Source organism: Glycine max, chromosome 2, assembly GCF_000004515.6.
Source record: "Glycine max cultivar Williams 82 chromosome 2, Glycine_max_v4.0, whole genome shotgun sequence".
Lineage (NCBI taxonomy): Eukaryota > Viridiplantae > Streptophyta > Magnoliopsida > Fabales > Fabaceae > Glycine > Glycine max.
This window is the reverse complement of record NC_016089.4, coordinates 5,538,123-5,556,552: the sequence shown is the minus strand read 5'-3', so window position 1 is coordinate 5,556,552 and position 18,430 is coordinate 5,538,123. Positions and strand designations below refer to the sequence as shown.

Sequence of the window (18,430 nt, the reverse complement as noted above, 5' to 3'; positions counted from 1 at the left end):
AAATGAAGAAAAATTTAAAATTGAACTCATTTAATGAGTAGGAAACATCTCGAAAAAAAACTTAAAGTTGATAGGCCCCACATCAAAACTTCTTCATGCCGAGAAGGGGGAAACAGGTGCAAATTCCTAAGAATGAGAAAAAAAGAGTTATTTAGTGAATGTTAAACAAGTTGAGAAAAAAAGAGTTATTTAGTGAATGTTAAACAAGTTGAGACGAAAGAAAAGAAAAGAAGAAAGTTTTAAATTGAGATATTTAATGCGTAAGAAACACCTCAAAAGAAACTTAAAGTTGTTAAATCCCACATCAAAACTTTTTCATGCCGACAAGGGAGAAACGAGTGAAGACTAGACAAGTTGAGAGGAAAGAAAAAAATAAAGAAAAAGTTTGAAATTGAACTCATGTAATGAGTAGAAAACGTCTCAAAAGAAACTTAAAGTTGATAAGTTTCAGATCAAAAAATTTCATGCCAAGAAGGGGAAAATGAGTGAAAAATTATGAGAACTGAGAAGAGAAAAAAAAAGTTTAAAAAGAAATTTAAAGTTAATAGATTTCACACCAAAACTTTTCATGTTGAGAAGAGAGAAATAAGGATGAAATTCCAATATCTAAAGAGAGAGAATAGTTTATAAAGGAAATGCTCAAATTGACTCTTTCATTATTTTTTTTTAGATGCGGGACGAATCTTTGTCACTCAACCACTATAGAACTATAGATTTTTCCCCATCTTCGTTGGATCTGCGTTGATCAAAGGTGCATGTAAGTATGTACGAAATTGATTTTTAGATGCTATAGAGGTTGCATGTTACCTTTTTATGCTTGATTATCAATTATCTTTGATGTGAAACTAATTGTTTGAAGCTTCAATTAGTTTTTGTGTAAAAAATTAATTTTTTTTCAGGTCGTAGAGAGTCTTGGTACAAAATTATCACAAGGAAATACTTCTTTGAATAAAAATTCCTATTAGTTGAACGTACATTCGAACAAGACATTCCTTTGTTACTTTTGTATCAAACGTAGTTTTAGATGCCTTGAAATCCTCACTTAAACATTCTAATAATCAACTGTGAGCATATTCCAGCCAATTAATTTTCCTGTTCGTAATGATTTCTCTCTTGCATTTAACATAATCGATTGTGATTCAACTGAAATCAATTATTCCATGTTTACATAATTTTCTTTCATAATTTACAATCAATTTAATTGTTAGGATAATTTTGTCTTATTATCTATAATCTTATTTATTTTCATTAGAAATTAAACGAGGTGGAAACAAATTCTATTTATTCCTCCCAATTTACTCCAATTTCTTTCAAATCCAATAATCCAAAAAACCATTCTATTTCCGTCATTTCTATTTTTATCCATTCTATCTCATCCCGTTGTCCCAAACACAGCGGCACAGGGGCAATTTGTCGTGAAGAATAGGGGCTTTTCTGTGCAGAAGAAAATTCCACCAAGGTCATATTCGTCATTCAGCAAAAAAATAAAAAATGCCGTAAAATGAAGACAAGTATTTTACTTTACGTTCCGGTTCCGGTTACAGAACAATTATAACCGCGTCTGTGTGAACCATAAGAACCTTCTCAGAAACCCCCCCAATGATTCATAACCAAACGCTCTTTTTCATTCCATAGTTTTTTTTTTATCCACAAATATTCGTTGTTAGTATTATTAATTTTTGTTTATATCTCTCTTTTCATTCCATAGTTGTTTTCTTCTTCGCAAACAACAACGTTAACAACATACTAATAGACTACAACTCTGTTTTATTTCTTATAGTATATGACATTTCATTAATGTTGAAGCTCGATCTTCGAGTTGTTTGGTTTGGTGAGTAACTCCTGCCACTGCCACTGCCACACCCATTAATCCCCCAACGTTGCCCAGCCCTGAAGCTAAAGCTATCATCAGGTAGTAGTATATTTATATGCATGCATATCAACATCACTCTTTCAAATTTCATTTTCTTCACTCTTATTTTCCAATGAAACCTTTATTTCTTTCCTGCTAGCATTTATTGAGATAGATGGCTCCCCAACCGCATCGTTCACAAGACTTAATTTCCATTTAGTCCACAAAGTCAACCATATATTTATACACTTTTTTCCAATTTCACCAGAAATAGATAGATAGTTAGATAGTAATTATAATTAACTGTATCTCTTTATTTCTTTCTGCAGAAGGGTGATGATTACAACACTGTTCCCTCAAATCTCCAGAAAATGTTTCACTACAACACAAAGTTCGCTATGGTTCTCACTATCTTTATCTTCATGTTCTGTTTGCGCTGTTCAACGAGTGCCAAAAGTAACAAGAACAACTGCGAGCGCAGCTGCGGAGAACATTCCCTGCAATACCCTTTTGGCTTCTCTTCTGACTGCGAAGTCAAACTAAATTGCAGCAAAGAGAACAAAGTCAAGATCGGTGATTTAGAGGTTCAGAGTGTGACCTCTGATGGCATATTCGTTAGTCTTCCGGTGCAGTGCAACCGCAACGTGAGTTTCTTAGACCCTCTCTTTCGACACAACTTTGCTCCCTCGTGGAGCAACACCTTTCTGGTGCAGAGCTGCGAGTCCAACCTCAGTGGCTGCGTTATTCCCACATCGAGTTTCGCTGGCGGCCGCAACAAGGTGGAGGGCTGTGACCGCGAAAGTGAAGATCTTCATTGCTTCACGCAGATGCGGAAGAGTAAGAGTAATGGCTCCAGAGAAGATGATGATGTTCTCATGCGCCTAGATTGGGAGCGAGTTGGTTGTAAATTCTTGTTCTCTGCTCTTGCTTTTGATAGGAGTAAAGTGAAGGAGCTCTCGCTCCAATTTCAGATGGTTGAGTTGGGGTGGTGGCTTGAAGGAAACTGTAGTTGCTCCAACAATGCATCCTGCACGGAGGTGAATCATGGTGGAGGAAAACTGGGCTTCCGGTGCCGCTGCGATGAAGGTTTCGTCGGAGACGGATTCAAGGACGGCGATGGTTGCCGGAGAGGTTAGTCTTTTCACGTTATCATTCAATCACAAGTTAAGTTTGTAAATTTTTATAATAATTATCTTAAAAGTTTTATTAAGATTAATGTCTGATTACTTAACAGTATAAAACTGATGATACATGTATTTAACTTTATCCTGGTTATGGGAATAATAGTATTAAGGTAAATGGTAAGAAATGTCTAAATTATTGTTTAAGAAAGGAAGTATATGTATTGTTTACTTTTTTTAAAGTAATTATTGTAAAGATGATGATTATGATGATGATAATGGATGGTGATTATGATTGTTGAATGATGATCAAGTGGTGTTTGACATCTGGTTGCAGCTTTATGCTTTGGTTGAGTATATAATACTAGTGTGGGATTGTGCATCGGGAATTTTGGGGTTGAGTTTTTTAAGTGGGGGAATCTTTTAAAGATCATGGTGTGATTTTACCAAGTCCATAATGGCCAGATTTGATTTGCTAGGGGTATGAATGGTATGTCGATTTAAGCATAAGGTTCATTATTTTGATTCTTGTGGACCAAATCCAATAGATCATGATGTTCTTGATTCTCTGGAGAGGGGGTAATTGGTTATTGAGAAAGTTTTGAAGTTAATGGGTGATTGGTCATCCATAATTTCGCAGAGAATATGGAAAAATGGGAACTGTTCAATGCTTGGCTTGATATGTTCTTGTTTTGAAGGGTAAATTTGGCAAAGAAAGAATCCTTCAAAACTCAACATGTTCTGGTGATACCTTTGGATTGTTTATGGATCAATATTAGGTAAGGCACATGTCTGGTAGGATGGATTTGAATTTTTTATATGCTATATTATAAGTGGTCAAAGGGGATAGATTAGTGAAAATACTTTTATCATGTGGGGAATTAGGAAATGAACCTAATATTAAGTGGTAACTTCTAAGTTAAGGACACCACCGACCGACACATGTTGCTTATCAATTTGTGTTTTGCTGACACTAGAAATTGAGTGTGATACGAGTCCTTGGAAAACTAAAATTATGTAAACATCTCTTTTGACTCGATCCATAAGGAACATTATTGAACTCACGGACTTTGTTGGACCTGAGTAATACCACAATGTTTAGTTTAGTTGTTAATTGTTTTGGTGTCTGGAATAAAATTATAGGTGTAAAAAAAAAAATCAGCTGCATCATGTAATAACTGTACTAGTAACTATTTGATTTCCTTGGAGAAGTAAAGTAAGCTTTTATGTACATTTAATATTGTTATTTTTCTAATCCCTTTTTTCGTTTTTGCCTTCTCATCAGTTTCTGAATGCAAAGCTTCAACACTATGGTCTGGCGGATGTAGGAAAGCAGTCAAAATTGGTGTCTTTGTTGGAGGTAAAGCCCTACCAACTTCTGCCAATATATGATCCTGTATTGTATATAGCATAGTTCATAAATTTCTTATTCAATGATTACCTGATAAATGGATTTCATACACAAATCATTATCCCCTCAAAGTTTCTTGTTAATTAGTGTACTGGTATATTTATTAAAAGATAGAACTAAAATAAACAACAGTTGAAGAAAACTGAATCACTAATTTCAATTGATAAGACTAAGTACTAGCTGGTTTTTGTGTTTTCTCTTGATTCAATTATTTCTGTATTCCCATTATCCGGATACATAATTGATTTAGTTATACTCTTCTTCTTCTTCTTTGTTCATGAAAAAATGTCAAGTAAAATTTGAGCAAATGCTACATGACTGTTTGCAGGGATCATAGTTGGAGCTATCCTTGTGGCTGCTCTGTCTCTTGTATGTTACTTTAATAGGCGTCGTTCCTCTTGGCTGAGAAAACAAGTAACAGTAAAGCGCCTATTACGCGAAGCTGCAGGAGACTCAACTGTCCCTCTATATCCCTACAAAGAAATAGAAAGAGCCACAAGTTTTTTCTCTGAAAAACATAGGCTGGGAACTGGAGCTTTCGGCACAGTTTATGCTGGACACCTTCACAATGATGAGTGTGTTGCTATAAAAAAGATCAAGTATAGAGACACCAACAGTGTTGACCAAGTCATGAATGAGATCAAGCTCCTTTCTTCGGTGAGTCACCCGAATTTGGTGCGCCTCTTAGGTTGCTGCATAGAAGGGGGAGAGCAGATACTTGTTTATGAGTACATGCCTAATGGAACACTATCTCAACATTTGCAAAGAGAGAGGGGTGGAGTACTTCCTTGGACAATAAGACTCACCATTGCTACTGAAACTGCTAATGCTATAGCATACCTCCATTCAGAAATTAATCCTCCAATTTATCACAGAGACATAAAATCCAGTAATATACTCTTGGACTATAGTTTTCAATCAAAAGTGGCAGATTTTGGGCTTTCTAGGCTTGGCATGTCAGAAACATCACATATCTCGACCGCCCCACAAGGGACCCCGGGCTATGTTGATCCTCAATACCACCAGAACTTCCACCTTTCTGATAAAAGTGATGTCTACAGTTTTGGAGTGGTTTTGGTAGAGATAATAACAGCCATGAAAGTGGTTGATTTTGCACGGCCTCAGAGTGAAATCAACTTGGCTGCACTTGCTGTTGATAGGATCAGGAAGGGTTGCATAGATGACATCATTGATCCCTTCCTTGAGCCACATAGGGATGCTTGGACACTCTATTCCATTCACAAGGTGGCTGAGCTTGCATTTAGATGCCTTGCTTTTCATAGTGACATGAGGCCTACCATGATTGAAGTGGCTGAGGAGCTAGAACTTATCAGGCGCAGCGGGTGGGCAACTATGGAGGAAACCATATGCACAGCTTCATCGGTTGGATCTGTGTGTTCGTCACCCCGAAATGGAAGTGTGAATTCACTTAGAGGTGTTAGTTTTGAGAGAGCTGCAGGACTTGGGAGTGAGACATTGATTGTTCCCCACAAGACTGATATGTTTTTGCAATCAATTGAGGAGGTGAAGGACAGCTCTCCTGTGTCTGTGCAAGATACTTGGTTAAGTGGAACTAGTTCACCCTCAACAAATAGCTTGTTAGGACATGTTGTTCAGTGACATATATACATATTTTTGGGTGAAACACCTATTATTTGAATGACGAAGGTCATTAATATTTTCCTTTTTCTCTTTTCTAGTTGTAGGATATAACCATTTTGTTGTATGATTGGCATCAGTCTTCTGCTTTCATTCTCCTCTCTGAATCGTACTAACAACGTCCAAGGCAGTTAATTATGTTTGACCAATCCTAAGTAATTAATAAACAGAATTCACTATTATTTGTTCATACAGAAAGTGATATATGAAGAGTTATCATGTACAATTTGAGCTGGAAATAACCAACATCTGAGCCTATAAGTATCTTGTTTGTATTTGTTAAGTTAGGGTATGTTTGGAAACACGTTGAAATCCGGTTGAACGGAGAAATCACATGTTCCAATGCAAAAAACCAAAGCTACGTGAGAGTGGTTTTTTTTTTTTTTTACGCCAGCTGTGTTCTCCTCAACTCTTAGGCAAACAGACACTTAGTGATGGAAGGTTGCTAGGTGAATATACTACCACGGCACACATATTAGTTGAAACGCGCAACATCACAATGCTATTTGCTAACGGTGCTTCAATAGTATAGAAGTTAACTTAGCCAAAGCTAATAAGTAATAAGTGATATTAAAACAATCATGGTTCCGATTCCTACCATGCCCCTTATAGGCTTTTACTCCTCTAACCCCGTTTCTGTGTAAGCCAGTCAAGGGAAAGGCTCAAAATTAGGAACTCAAACTAATAAAAAAAGTATTTTGATCATTAATGTGGTCACTCGAAACTTGGTCTCTCATAAATCAATTTTAGCAATCTATCCCATCACTGATCAAAATATGCATCAATAAATACACACCAATTTAGTTCTTTCGCAATCAAAATTTACTGCTAAATTGTTGCAAATTGAATAAATTAGAAGCTAATTTAGGATTTTTGCCTATAAGAAATGATGCGTTCCAACAACTATGCCTCCCTCTAGTCTTTTTGGTGATATATGTAGGCCTAACATTGCATTTTAATGACAATTTGACAGGTGCTTGTGTAATGCGGTTTATTCATTCAACTTCAGGCACCATTAGAACATAAAGGCAACCTTCTAGGTTTTTCTTATACTTTGTTGTAGTCCATTATTGAAAGCATTCATAATTTTGGTGGCAACTATAGAAAGAAAGATAAAAGGTTGAAATTTTGTGTAAGAGGGGGCAGGGAATGATGGTTAACTTGGCGAAATTTGCTATGAAATGAGGCGTGTAGAATATGTAGCATTCAGTTGTGCGAACAAAAAAATGATAGCAATACAATTCCATCAAGAGTTTAACTAGTCCAATAAAAACTATTGCTCAGGTGCCGTTATTCAAGAAATAGTATCAAAAACTGATATATATTTCGATTTTGATTTAGTTCCCAGAGGTCCTAGTTGTAGCACACTACTTTTACTTTACCCTTTTTCAACAAAAAAAACTGCACGATCTTTTGCTGACAAGAGTGTTACTTTGCTACCAAAGAAGTTCGCTGAAATTAAAGTCACCTGCCAGGTATTTGAAAAGTAACAAATAAAATTGGAAGTAGGAAAATGAAGTACCAGACATCCTCCATTCTATCCACTTGTAATTCAAAATTCTCTATTTTCAACCGATCTTAATAACCATATGAATAACGCGGCTTCCTCTATCTGAGTTTTCCGTAACATTATTAATGTTAAAATTGACAAATAGCATGAACGACAGGTAGCTGTTAGATTAATGCCAAAATGTATAAAATTGTGTTGCTGCAAGGAACATTACAACTAGGCTTGAACGGTTGAACCTAAAGAGTGTCCTAAGTAAATAGAAGATAGAACATAATAAGTTCTACTCATCAAGCATATTCATTAAGATTGTTTGGATAGGCGTTCTATCCACATTGAACGGGAAAATTACACATTTCAATGCATAAACAAAAAAGTTATGTGAGTAGTAAATTGAGTCTAATATGGGTTCTGTTGGATGCAACTGTAATCTAAACACGTCCTTAGTTGTGGCTTGTGTGTGAATTGAGGTGGAAAAATTCACATTGTTTCCATCTACCAAAGACGTGCTTTCTGATTGGGCAAGAGGGGAAGAGGATAAAAAGTGTTCATGTTCACACATGGTGTTATCCACATTGAACATAACAAAGTTCTCCCGTTCCCTGTTGTCAGATGTCAGTGGAATCAAGATAGATAGTAAATTATTGCACATGAAAAGTTACAAAAAGTTCAATAATTTGAGAAATTATGCAAAAGGTTGTCTACAGCAATAGTAGCCATTATTATACTGTTACTCTTTTTTCTAAATCACATGTAATCCTTCAGTCGAAACAATCTTGTTTAAGTCGGATTGAATTATTATAGAAGGTTAAACTTTTCTTTCAAATATTTAATACAACTGCATACTTAGGAGTTCAACTCGAGACCACTTGTTAAGTCAGGTCAGTTGATTCACACACACTCGGTGGTGTTATACTGCTACTCTACTTCGTACACATCAGGAGCTAATTCCCCACGTACTTCACACCAATCTGCATTAAACTCCACCACAGTGAACTTCCCATTGGGCCGAGCCTGGAACATCCAACAACAAACTAAATTACAATTACAAATCCTATAAGCAAAAATGAAGTGATGAAACAAAGTTTTCCCCAATCTATCATTCTTCAAAGAAACAATTTTTCCTTACTGAGTTATTGGCATGTAAAAAATGAAATAAAACAAAACGAAATTCCTTATTCTCAACTATGTGCTGATGGAATTAGAGTTGGATATAAACGAATTGTCAATTATCTTGTGCATGTGACATGCAAGACTGATAAATTCTGAAATGGGGAGCCTTTGAGGAACAAACCTCTTTGGATGGTAATGCATGAGCACAGTGATCCTTCATAGGAACACCAAAGAAGTGAAGCCTTGAAGATAATAAAAGTCCCAGAGCTCCTAAAAAGGAAACAATGGCAATTTTCTTCTTGAAATCCTTGCTTGGGAATTTAGGGGGAACACCATTTGGGGAACTTGTTCCTTTGCTATTGCCAAGCTCAGCAACAGATTTTTCCTGGCACCATAGGTTTAAGTGTTATTACAACTAACAGAAAGATAATCATATGGATAAATGATTTCTTTAATATGTATAGATAGCTTAATTTTAATATACTGTTGGTGTAAAGATTATATAATATTTTTTAAAAAGATAATATGTAATTTTTATTAGAGACAATTTTAAAATGATTTTTTTTTTTAAATAAACATTAAAAAAATCAATGATAGTGTTAGTTAAAAGTATAGAAATATTTATATTTTAAGTCTATTTTAATTAATCTAATATGGATTAATGATTTTATGGTATTAATTTTTCACAATAAAACACTATAATATTGTTTGATCCATACAACATGATTTAATTCTACGGTTCAGCTATCGTGTATATATCTATATATTTATATCTATATATATATATATATATATATATATATATATATTTTTGTTTTTTTTAGGAAGTAATCATAACGACTTTAATAGATTAACATGACTTGTCGAAATTAATCGTAGAGGTACCTAATTAATAAAAGTGAAAATTAAAATAAAGTAATCTTACTTATATAATCATTAATTCATATATGAATGGTAAGTGTATAAATTAGAAAAATTACCGTTGTGGACGATTGGTCAAGATTTTGATTAGCTTGGCAAGCTAAGATCTTGATTTTACGATTCTGATGCTGCAATGGATTTGCAACGATTTGAGGAATATATACGCATGGTCTGAACATGTGAAGAGCTGAGAGGTTTAAAGAGAAGCAAGCCATTGAGAGAGATAATTAAGGCAAGAACGAAAGAAAGAATAGATCCTATGGTTACGTTTTTGTAGCAATAACCGAGTAAGTAGTAGCAACAACTTGCACGTAACTGATGGCGGTAACTTGTACGGTGAATTGAATTTGATTGCAACTGCTAATTAGACTTTTCTCTTTTCTTCTTTGCCTTCCTTTCCTACTATCCCCATTATTTAGGACAAAAATATAATAATGAAGCTTCCATGAGAGAATATCTGAGATTTCGATGCTGTTAAATAATAAGTGAAGACTGAAGACTTTATTAACTTGAATTTCCTGAATTAACATTTAACAAGTATCAACTCGAGCAGAAAAGTTCATTTGTTATGTTCTGTTAGTGACATATGAAGGTGGTATTAAAACCATATTTAATTAAGAATTGGAGACTAATTTCGGTCCTCTCATCCAAGCTGGTAATTGTTGTTCTAGTTTATAGTGTATTGTAAAACTTCAATAATGTAGCTTGTCATTTCTAAATTCTGGACTTTTTCTTGGCATGCTCTAAACAGAGGATTTTGAAACTTACCCCAGCAATTACTAGAAAGCTGTAACTCTTAGACCAGCTGCTGGTTGAAACCAAACGATAATCAAATTGCTTGCTCGTAATTCCATTGTATCTTAAGATTTAATCTAATTGAAGTGGTACTAGGTGTTGATGCTTTCGTTCTGCAATGAAATTTTGTTCAGGTCTGTAAGGGCATGATAGTTGATGATTAATACCTTTATACAATTATACTACAAAAAATCATAAAGTCAAAGCTCCTTAGCATTTCCACTTCTCATAGTTTTAATTGGTTTTCCAAATTTTGTTTGAACTTTGAACAAACTGAAAAAACAATTTAATTAGTCTAGGTTCTTCTGACTTGTGCCTCATTAGGTGCAGCCAAGTGAACCTTGTGCAATCATCCACCAATGTTAGAAAATAATGATTACATCATGTGTAGCTTGGGAAAAACGATCGGATATATCATAGTTAAGCCTTAATTAATTCTAGTTAGATGTTAATAATAGACTAATAGTGGTTATATATAAACAAAATATTGAGAGAGTAGGTGCACTTTAGCATAGGTTGCTATCCTAGGAGCGGAGACTTATTTTTGAAATAATTCTTGAGTTCAATAGTGGATAATTCTAGGCCAGACGGGCAAAAGGATATGAGCAGTTCTATTTAGCATGTAGTAAAATTTAAGTATAAATTAATGTACACAAAATTCTTGTCTAGTTGAAAATTTTCGTGGTGTCCATCAATTTCAAAAAGATATCGCCTAATTATAAGAAAATAAAAACCAAACGCGTGAGAGAGCTAGTTGTTTGGAGCGATTTTGTCCTAGTATTGCGATTTCACGACACAATATATGACTCCAATCTTTGTTCCTTGATGCGTTCAAAACCCACCCAAGAGAGGTTGTGGCGAAAACTCCAAACTCAAAAATGGACTTGTTAAGTGACTCACTATGCTAGGGCGTTACTACCTTAAGCAACACAAGAAATTGTATCGATGTTCTCTAGGTGCCAATACTAATATATATATATATATATATATATATTCTAAGTTCAGCAAGTGTTGTATCACATTTAATTAATTTGTATGTGAGGCAGAGCTAGCATTAGAAAATATAATATAATAACTCGATTTTCATCAGGGGTCCAAAAGCTTCATGTGTTTCAAGGTGTTGTGCAGGAGGTGTGAGAAATACACCTGGGGTGGATGTGGCAATCACTTGACCAATGTTTATAATAGCATACAGGAGGGAAATCATTGTATGTGTCGTTCATGGCCTGGCGTTGTCATACCAAGACCTACTCAGCAACCAACACAATCAAGAACTCCACCTCAAGGTATAACTATCTTGTTTGATTGTTGGAGATATGCTGGAAAAGTAATTAAGAGCATGTTTGGTCATGCGTTGGGAGGAAGAGGGAAGAGCACATAATCTTGAAGTAGCTTTTGCATCATTTTTTTAAGAGATTTGACGTGGATTTTATATATAATCAAATATGTGTAATCGAAGTGGATCCAAACAAGTGCTAAATCAAAAAATTATGTTTGTATCAACTTACTTTGAAATTAATGCATAAATAAAGTGTAATAGAGAACATTAGTCTTCTTTTCCTTTGGTTATTGAATAAAGCAAAGTGGTTGTACGAAAGGAATAATAAACTGAGATGAGTTTAATAAGCTTAGACTTGGCTAGCAAATTATATTGTATTGTACTATCTTGAGACATAAGTGAGGATGTATATCATTGTAGTATTATGAATAGGACACCTGAACCCAACAAATAGTTTTTGTGAATCAGAATCCAACAAATAGTTGATCAAGATTAATTGAAATATATATAAAATTACATAGTTCAGACTTTAGAACAAGGAGAACCTTGACTAAGAAACTCGCTAAATGTGCTTAAGTGGCTTACAAAGATGAAATTTACTTTTTTCTAAATGTTGTGTTCTGCAGGTAATGGGAATCCTCAAATTCTTGAAGCAGTCTCAGTGAATGGTCTGCGATAAATATTTTAAATTGATGAGAAAGAGAGAAACAGAGAAAAGAAAAACCAGGATTGGAATACCCTCTTATAATATTGCTCGTAGGTGTTGCAGGCAGAATACTATTAAAAGAATAATTTTCTATGTTCATGGTTAAATTAATAAAGAATAATTTCCTCTGTTCTTGTGCTGCTTGTTATATATAATGCTTCTTCAACTTGCCACATAACTTTTGGATTTAATTATTACTATCATTTATTATTTTATCTTTTATCATGGTTCTGTGCTCCCTTTTTTAACCTACTCTTTGTAAATTTGTGTATGTCCTCGAGCGAGAGAAAGAGGAGGGCGGGAATTGGTGAACGAGGGAGAGGGGGGACATTTGGAATTTTAAATATAAGAAAAAAAATAGTTTGATTTTAACTCATTGTATATCAATATAAAAATCATTAATAAAAATAGTAATTACTAGTAAATCTTACAATATACATACTAATTAGAAATTTTTATATAAATGTTAATGAAACTAAACAACTAGCTAGCAAATAGTTTAAGACTTGGAAGAAAAGAAAACTCAAATTAAGAAAGGAAACTCACATTGCCTAATCAAAGAGCTATTACTTTGAAGTTTGAACTGAGTCTTGTAATTATCCCTTTGTTATTTTGGTTTTGGTGGCTTGTCTTTATATTGTCCTTCAAGAACGCCCAAATCCATGGCCAGACTAATAGGGTACATTATTGACACTGTGACACGACTTCTTTTGTACAAATCCTCTCATGGTGAGCCACCAAACACGTGAAAAGAAGCATCAAAGACATGCCCTATTACCTATTTGTGTAAACCATATTTCTCAAATAATTGGTCTATCCTCCCAGTAACTTTGTTCATTCAAAGACATTTGAAACCCATGTAGGGTATAAGTGGGGTTTATTTGACCTTTTCCACATATCCTTGTTGAGGATATTGTGCCCTTAGATGTTCTTCTTGGACGGTCCTACCTTCCAGCATAATTTGATATTTTGTCCACATTTTCGACTCTCCTCAATTTGAATATTTGAAAAATAATTCATTCCGTTCACTTTGAACTTGTGATTCGAATAATAATACTTTATCTTACAGTAACTGTCTACTTATTAAATGCAGCCATAAATTCTAAGGAGGGATGAAAGGGCAGATATGCCAACATAAATGAGGGGTAGCTCATTTCCAATTAAATAATAAAAAACAAAAATCTCTTTTATTTTGGTACATAAAAAATAACCTCTTTTGTTCTAAGAGTAGGGGGAGGGGCATTTCCAGAAGATAGAGCAAGGGGACCTGAGCTGAAAACTTCGAAAGTTTGAAAACTAAAAAATATCTCAGCAATAATGATTTTGAGATTCATATGAAGCAAACTTTCTTTTTATATACCATTTGCTACTTATGACTGCTTATATGTATGTCCACTTGATAAAGTAGGAAAATCTAGAACCAATTAAATCCGATCGAGTGAGTTTATGAGCTGGAGCCTGGTGGTGGTCACAAAAGTTTCAAATTCAATATTTTTAACCACTAAAATTGACCTGTACTTAGTTGCACACTCACTAGTCCCTAATTTGAACGATGTTACTGTGATTTATTCTCTGCAAATGACATTGACAGATAAAAAAAGTAACCTACATTACTAATCCCAGTGATTAAAATTGATTTTATTTTCTGGTAGTAGTATAATATATAGAAAGAGGCTGCTTGTAAATTTCTTGCTATCACGAAGTCTGTGATCATTAATAACTGCAGTGAAACAAAAGATCATGTTTTATTTTAAGAGAGAAAACATAAGAGACACAGGAAATTAAATTTAGATTGTATAATTATATATAAAGACTTAATATTTAATATTAAAAATTTATATAACTTTTTAAGTGATTTTATAATATTAAATTTTAAATATGTATATTTAATTATACAATTCAGATTTAATCTTTCATTCTCATATTATTTTTTTATTATACCAGGGGTCAAAAGAAGAGACAGTAGATATCATCCGTTCGGTGCAACATAAATGCATAATGCTAATTATCATTGATTTATTAAACTAAGCTAACCAAGTCAACAAGTCACAATGAGAAATTCATTTATAAAATACTACAAAATATAACATCATTTGCGCAAAGTGCAAGAAACGGGTTGGCAAGCAATGAGATACTATAAGGACTAATAGGTGATTATTGTCTTTTCAAGGATTTTAAGGAGAAAAACTCATGCAAGACACTTCCTTTTAGTTGAGTCTATTTGCCCTCTTGAGTAGTCGTGAGAGAGAGGGACATTAGGTGAGAATGAAGTTCTGATCTGATTCATAGAAAAGAAAAAGAAAGAAGGTTTGGTAAAGGAGGGAAAAACGACCCAATATGATCCCCTTTTTAGGAATTTGCTCAAGATCAATTTGTCCGCTTTGAGTTTGTGGATTCCATTCTGCTTCACTTATTTTATTTTCTTTTGTTGAAGTTTCATCTGTTGTTGTTTTCTTTACAAATAAAAAACTCAACAAAAAGCACAAACAAACAATTTCTTTCATTCTCGTCTTCCCTTTCTTTTTTTTCCAATTGGTAGTGCTAGTCAAGTCCATTTCACCCCCCTTCAACACTACCACAACAATTCTGGGTATTATCCCCCCACATTCTGCATCCGTCCAATCTTTCACAGTCGCAAAATTTTCAGTGTCTCCACTCTCCCTAAAAATCATTCCCACCCTTCTCACTCTCATGGATCTGTCTCTCCAGTAACCTACACAGAAACCCCTGAAGAACCAAAAAAAAACATCATATCATACATTTCATTTGCAGAGAAAAAAAAATGTCATCGGCAGAAAAACCCAGCTCCAAAGGACAAGCATGGTTGGATACTATATTACTATCTTCCTTCAAGCTTTTCATTTTTAAAATTTTTTTCCTCACAATTTCACTCTGCAGGTTCTGCACAACGGGATTGCCAAGCGACATTGTGGTGGAAGTTGATGACATGACATTCCATCTCCACAAGGTAAGCCTCAAAACACAGAGAATCAATTTTCAAATTTTCTCAATTCTCACTTACATGGGTGGGTCCATTTCCACTTCCAGTAGCGACAACATTCCGTACTTCATTCTCTGAAATTTGTCTCTGATACCCGTTTCTTTCAGTTTCCTCTCATGTCAAAAAGCCGAAAGCTCCACCTTCTAATTACGCAGCAAGAGGCGGCGACTCATTCCTCTGCAGCACAGCAGCAGCAAGAAAACGAAGATGAAGACGAAATCGTGGAAGAGCAGTGTCACGTGACCTTCACGGGCTTCCCGGGAGGCTCTGAGGCGTTCGAGATGGCTGCGAAATTCTGTTACGGCGTCAAGATCGACCTGACGCCGTCCAATGTGGCGGCGCTCCGGTGCGCCGGGGAGTTTCTCGAAATGACCGAGGATTACTCCGAGGACAACCTCGTTTCAAAGACGGAGAGGTTTCTATCGCAGCACGTGCTCAAGAGCCTCAAGGACTCTGTCAAGACGCTAAAATCGTGTGACTCCTTGATGCCTATGGCGGAAAATCTCGGAATCACGCAGAGGTGCGTTGATTCCGTGGTTTCCAGAACTTCGTCTTCGGATCCTGCATTGTTCGGTTGGCCGGTCAGCGACGCTTCTTCTGCGTCCAAACAGGTCATCTGGAATGGACTCGATGGTGCCGGAAGAAGAAAGGCAAGCGCCGGTGCCGGAGAGTCTTGGTTTGAAGATCTGGCGCTTCTACGGTTGCCTCTGTTTAAACGATTGATTCTGGCGATGAGAACTGCGGAGCTGAGTCCTGAGATTATTGAGACGTGTGTGATGTATTATGCTAAGAAGTACATTCCTGGAGTTTCGAGATCGAATCGGAAACCGTTACCGTCGTCATCTTCTTCTTCATCCGTTGCGACGGAGGCGGAGCAGAAGGAGATTCTGGAGACGTTGGTTTCGAATCTTCCGCTGGAGAAGAGTTCGAAGGCAGCGACGGCGACGAGGTTTCTTTTCGGATTGTTGCGAACGACGAACATACTGAACGCTTCCGAAGCCTGCAGAGACGCGCTGGAGAAGAAGATAGGGCTGCAGCTCGAAGAAGCCACGCTTGACGACCTTCTCGTGCCGAGCTACTCGTACCTGAACGAAACGCTTTACGACGTCGATTGCGTGGAGAGGATTTTGAGTCAGTTCTTGGAAGGTTTAGAAGCGAGAACCGCCGCGGAAACGACGGAAGACGCGGCGGCGACGAGGTCGCCGGCGCTTATGCTCGTCGGAAAACTCATCGACGGTTACCTCTCCGAGATAGCTTCCGACGCGAATCTCAAGCCGGAGAAGTTCTACAATTTCGCCATCTCGCTTCCCGACGAGGCCAGACTCTTCGACGACGGTCTCTACCGCGCCGTCGATGTGTATCTCAAGGTATTACCGAATCCGTTGCGAATTTTCGTTTTTCTAATTTGACGTTGATTTTCCCTTTTGTAGGCACATCCGTGGGTTTCGGAAGAGGAGAGAGAGAAAATTTGCGGATTGTTAGACTGTCAGAAGCTGACGCTGGAGGCGTGCACGCACGCGGCGCAAAACGAGAGGCTTCCGCTGCGCGCGGTGGTTCAGGTGCTGTTCTTCGAGCAGCTTCAGCTACGACACGCCATCGCCGGAACGCTGATGGCGGCGGAGGCAGCCGCGGAGCCTGGGCGGCAGTCGGCGGCGCTGGAACGGGAAGCGGAGGGCGGCGGACGAGAAGGATTAGGGTTAGACTTAGAGCACGTGCAGGAACGGAACGGCACGTGGCGCGTGGCGGTGAGGGAGAATCAGGTGCTGCGCTTGGACATGGATAGCATGAGGACGCGAGTGCATCAACTGGAACGCGAGTGTTCCTCTATGAAGAGAGTCATCGCCAAGTTTGACAAGTCCGACGGCGGCGCCGCCGGTGGTTGGAGGGCGTCGCTGGGCCGGAAATTCGGTTGCAAGTTTAAGACTCAGGTTTGTGATTCGCACGAGTCAACGGCTGTTGATACCCGCAAAGGACGCCATCACCAGCAGCAGCAGCCGCAGCAGCAGCAGCATCCCCATCATGTATAGTCACCATGCTAAACTTCCTCCCCTCACGTGAGAATCATTGTTGGAGTAAATTTCATACGGGTCCCACTTGTAATTGTTCATTTTTTTTTTCTTTAATTTTCCATAATTTTAATTTCAATTGATTAATAGTATAATAACTTTACTTTCTCGAATTATTCGGTATATGAAAATATGAGATGAGCTTGAAATTAAATTACTAATACTAAAGTTTTAATTAATTAAAACTTACTAAAATATATTTTAACATTGTTAGTGTTAAGATAATCTTACTTTGTGGATTAATTTGATTTTTATAAGATGTTTGTTTCTTTCTTATTGCTATCGTGCTCCAGTGCACCAATTATTGGGATTAAATTTTTTTGAAGTCACCGACTTTTGAGGTGATGGCGATGTGTGGAGAAGCACAAGACATGAAATTATAAGGTCTTAAATGGTAGTGGGTGGCATGGTGGAGACAGCAAATAGGTAATGGAAAAATCTTCGAAGTTTGTGTGATTATTATTGTTGGTTACAGTACTCAATCACACTCATAATTGCTTCTAATAAAAGATGGGGTTATATTATGGTTATGCTAAAGTGCTTTTCCGAAGCTTTAAGTACTCGTGACCATTATCCGCAGAAACAGCTACAAAGGCTTCTTCACTTTCCGGGTATGACGCTGGATTCATTATTGCTTTTGCTTCCATTTCTCCTTCAGCAATGGTAAAGTAGCCTTTCTTTGATTGGGTTTTGGTAGAAGGGGGTAGAAATAGTCAAACTTATTATTTCATGTGTGTTCCTTAATTCTATAACCATCATCATTATGTGGGGATGTTCATAGTTGGAAACTTTGAGTTTTCACTTCTAGGTGTGTTCTTTTATTATTGTTGTTGACTTGAGAACATGGAATTGGAAACTAAAAACAATAGGGCAAGTTGACATGCATGAAAGGGACCTTTCTCTCTATATTATTTATTCAAGGTAAATAAGAATACTGATTAATTGAAAATAAATATATTTTATTGTATAAAAATAATTACTAATTTTGTTAGTAAAACT

The 18,430-nt window shown here is 36.4% G+C and overlaps 3 protein-coding genes across 6 annotated transcripts; 2 read left to right on the top strand and 1 right to left on the bottom strand.

The window, feature by feature from the left end:
- Positions 1-1,570: 1,570 nt before the first annotated feature.
- LOC100810861 (wall-associated receptor kinase-like 14) lies at positions 1,571-6,136 on the top strand. 3 transcript variants are annotated; one of them, XM_006574658.4, is made up of 4 exons: positions 1,571-1,912; positions 2,182-2,983; positions 4,259-4,333; positions 4,713-6,136. In XM_006574658.4, the coding sequence occupies exons 2-4, from the start codon at positions 2,224-2,226 to the stop codon at positions 6,002-6,004; spliced, it is 2,127 nt and encodes a 708-aa protein (XP_006574721.2). In that variant the 5' UTR covers positions 1,571-1,912; positions 2,182-2,223; the 3' UTR covers positions 6,005-6,136. The 3 variants fall into 3 exon arrangements, with proteins under 3 accessions (XP_006574721.2, XP_006574720.2, XP_003519915.3); XM_006574657.4 differs by having other exon boundaries at positions 1,571-1,915; XM_003519867.4 differs by lacking the exon at positions 1,571-1,912 and adding an exon at positions 1,924-2,080.
- A 2,072-nt stretch (positions 6,137-8,208) lies between these two features.
- LOC100817265 (thioredoxin-like protein HCF164, chloroplastic) lies at positions 8,209-9,844 on the bottom strand. The gene is made up of 3 exons (XM_003518031.5): positions 9,644-9,844; positions 8,845-9,048; positions 8,209-8,564 (listed from the first exon to the last, which is right to left on the bottom strand). Exons 1-3 carry the CDS (start codon positions 9,797-9,799, stop codon positions 8,469-8,471), a joined length of 456 nt encoding a protein of 151 aa, XP_003518079.1. The 5' UTR covers positions 9,800-9,844; the 3' UTR covers positions 8,209-8,468.
- Positions 9,845-14,422: 4,578 nt separating this feature from the next.
- On the top strand, positions 14,423-18,221 carry LOC100813543 (BTB/POZ domain-containing protein At5g66560). 2 transcript variants are annotated; one of them, XM_003518026.4, is made up of 4 exons: positions 14,423-15,187; positions 15,263-15,332; positions 15,473-16,732; positions 16,796-18,221. In XM_003518026.4, exons 1-4 carry the CDS (start codon positions 15,147-15,149, stop codon positions 17,390-17,392), a joined length of 1,968 nt encoding a protein of 655 aa, XP_003518074.1. In that variant the 5' UTR covers positions 14,423-15,146; the 3' UTR covers positions 17,393-18,221. The 2 variants fall into 2 exon arrangements, with proteins under 2 accessions (XP_003518074.1, XP_014620719.1); XM_014765233.2 differs by having other exon boundaries at positions 14,423-15,332.
- The last annotated feature ends 209 nt before the right edge of the window (positions 18,222-18,430 follow it).

Excerpts from the sequence above, each read along its gene's own strand:
- LOC100817265 (XM_003518031.5), bottom strand. The coding sequence starts at position 9,799 with ATGGCTTGCTTCTCTTTAAACCTCTCAGCTCTTCACATGTTCAGACCA. Across the intron at positions 9,049-9,643 it reads TTGACCAATCGTCCACAACG|GAAAAATCTGTTGCTGAGCT; the intron begins GTAATTTTTCTA and ends CTATGGTGCCAG. Across the intron at positions 8,565-8,844 it reads ATGCATTACCATCCAAAGAG|GCTCGGCCCAATGGGAAGTT; the intron begins GTTTGTTCCTCA and ends TGGATGTTCCAG.
- LOC100813543 (XM_014765233.2), top strand. The coding sequence starts at position 15,147 with ATGTCATCGGCAGAAAAACCCAGCTCCAAAGGACAAGCATGGTTGGAT. Across the intron at positions 15,333-15,472 it reads TGACATTCCATCTCCACAAG|TTTCCTCTCATGTCAAAAAG; the intron begins GTAAGCCTCAAA and ends CGTTTCTTTCAG. Across the intron at positions 16,733-16,795 it reads CCGTCGATGTGTATCTCAAG|GCACATCCGTGGGTTTCGGA; the intron begins GTATTACCGAAT and ends TCCCTTTTGTAG.
- LOC100810861 (XM_006574658.4), top strand. The coding sequence starts at position 2,224 with ATGTTTCACTACAACACAAAGTTCGCTATGGTTCTCACTATCTTTATC. Across the intron at positions 2,984-4,258 it reads CGGCGATGGTTGCCGGAGAG|TTTCTGAATGCAAAGCTTCA; the intron begins GTTAGTCTTTTC and ends CCTTCTCATCAG. Across the intron at positions 4,334-4,712 it reads AATTGGTGTCTTTGTTGGAG|GGATCATAGTTGGAGCTATC; the intron begins GTAAAGCCCTAC and ends GACTGTTTGCAG.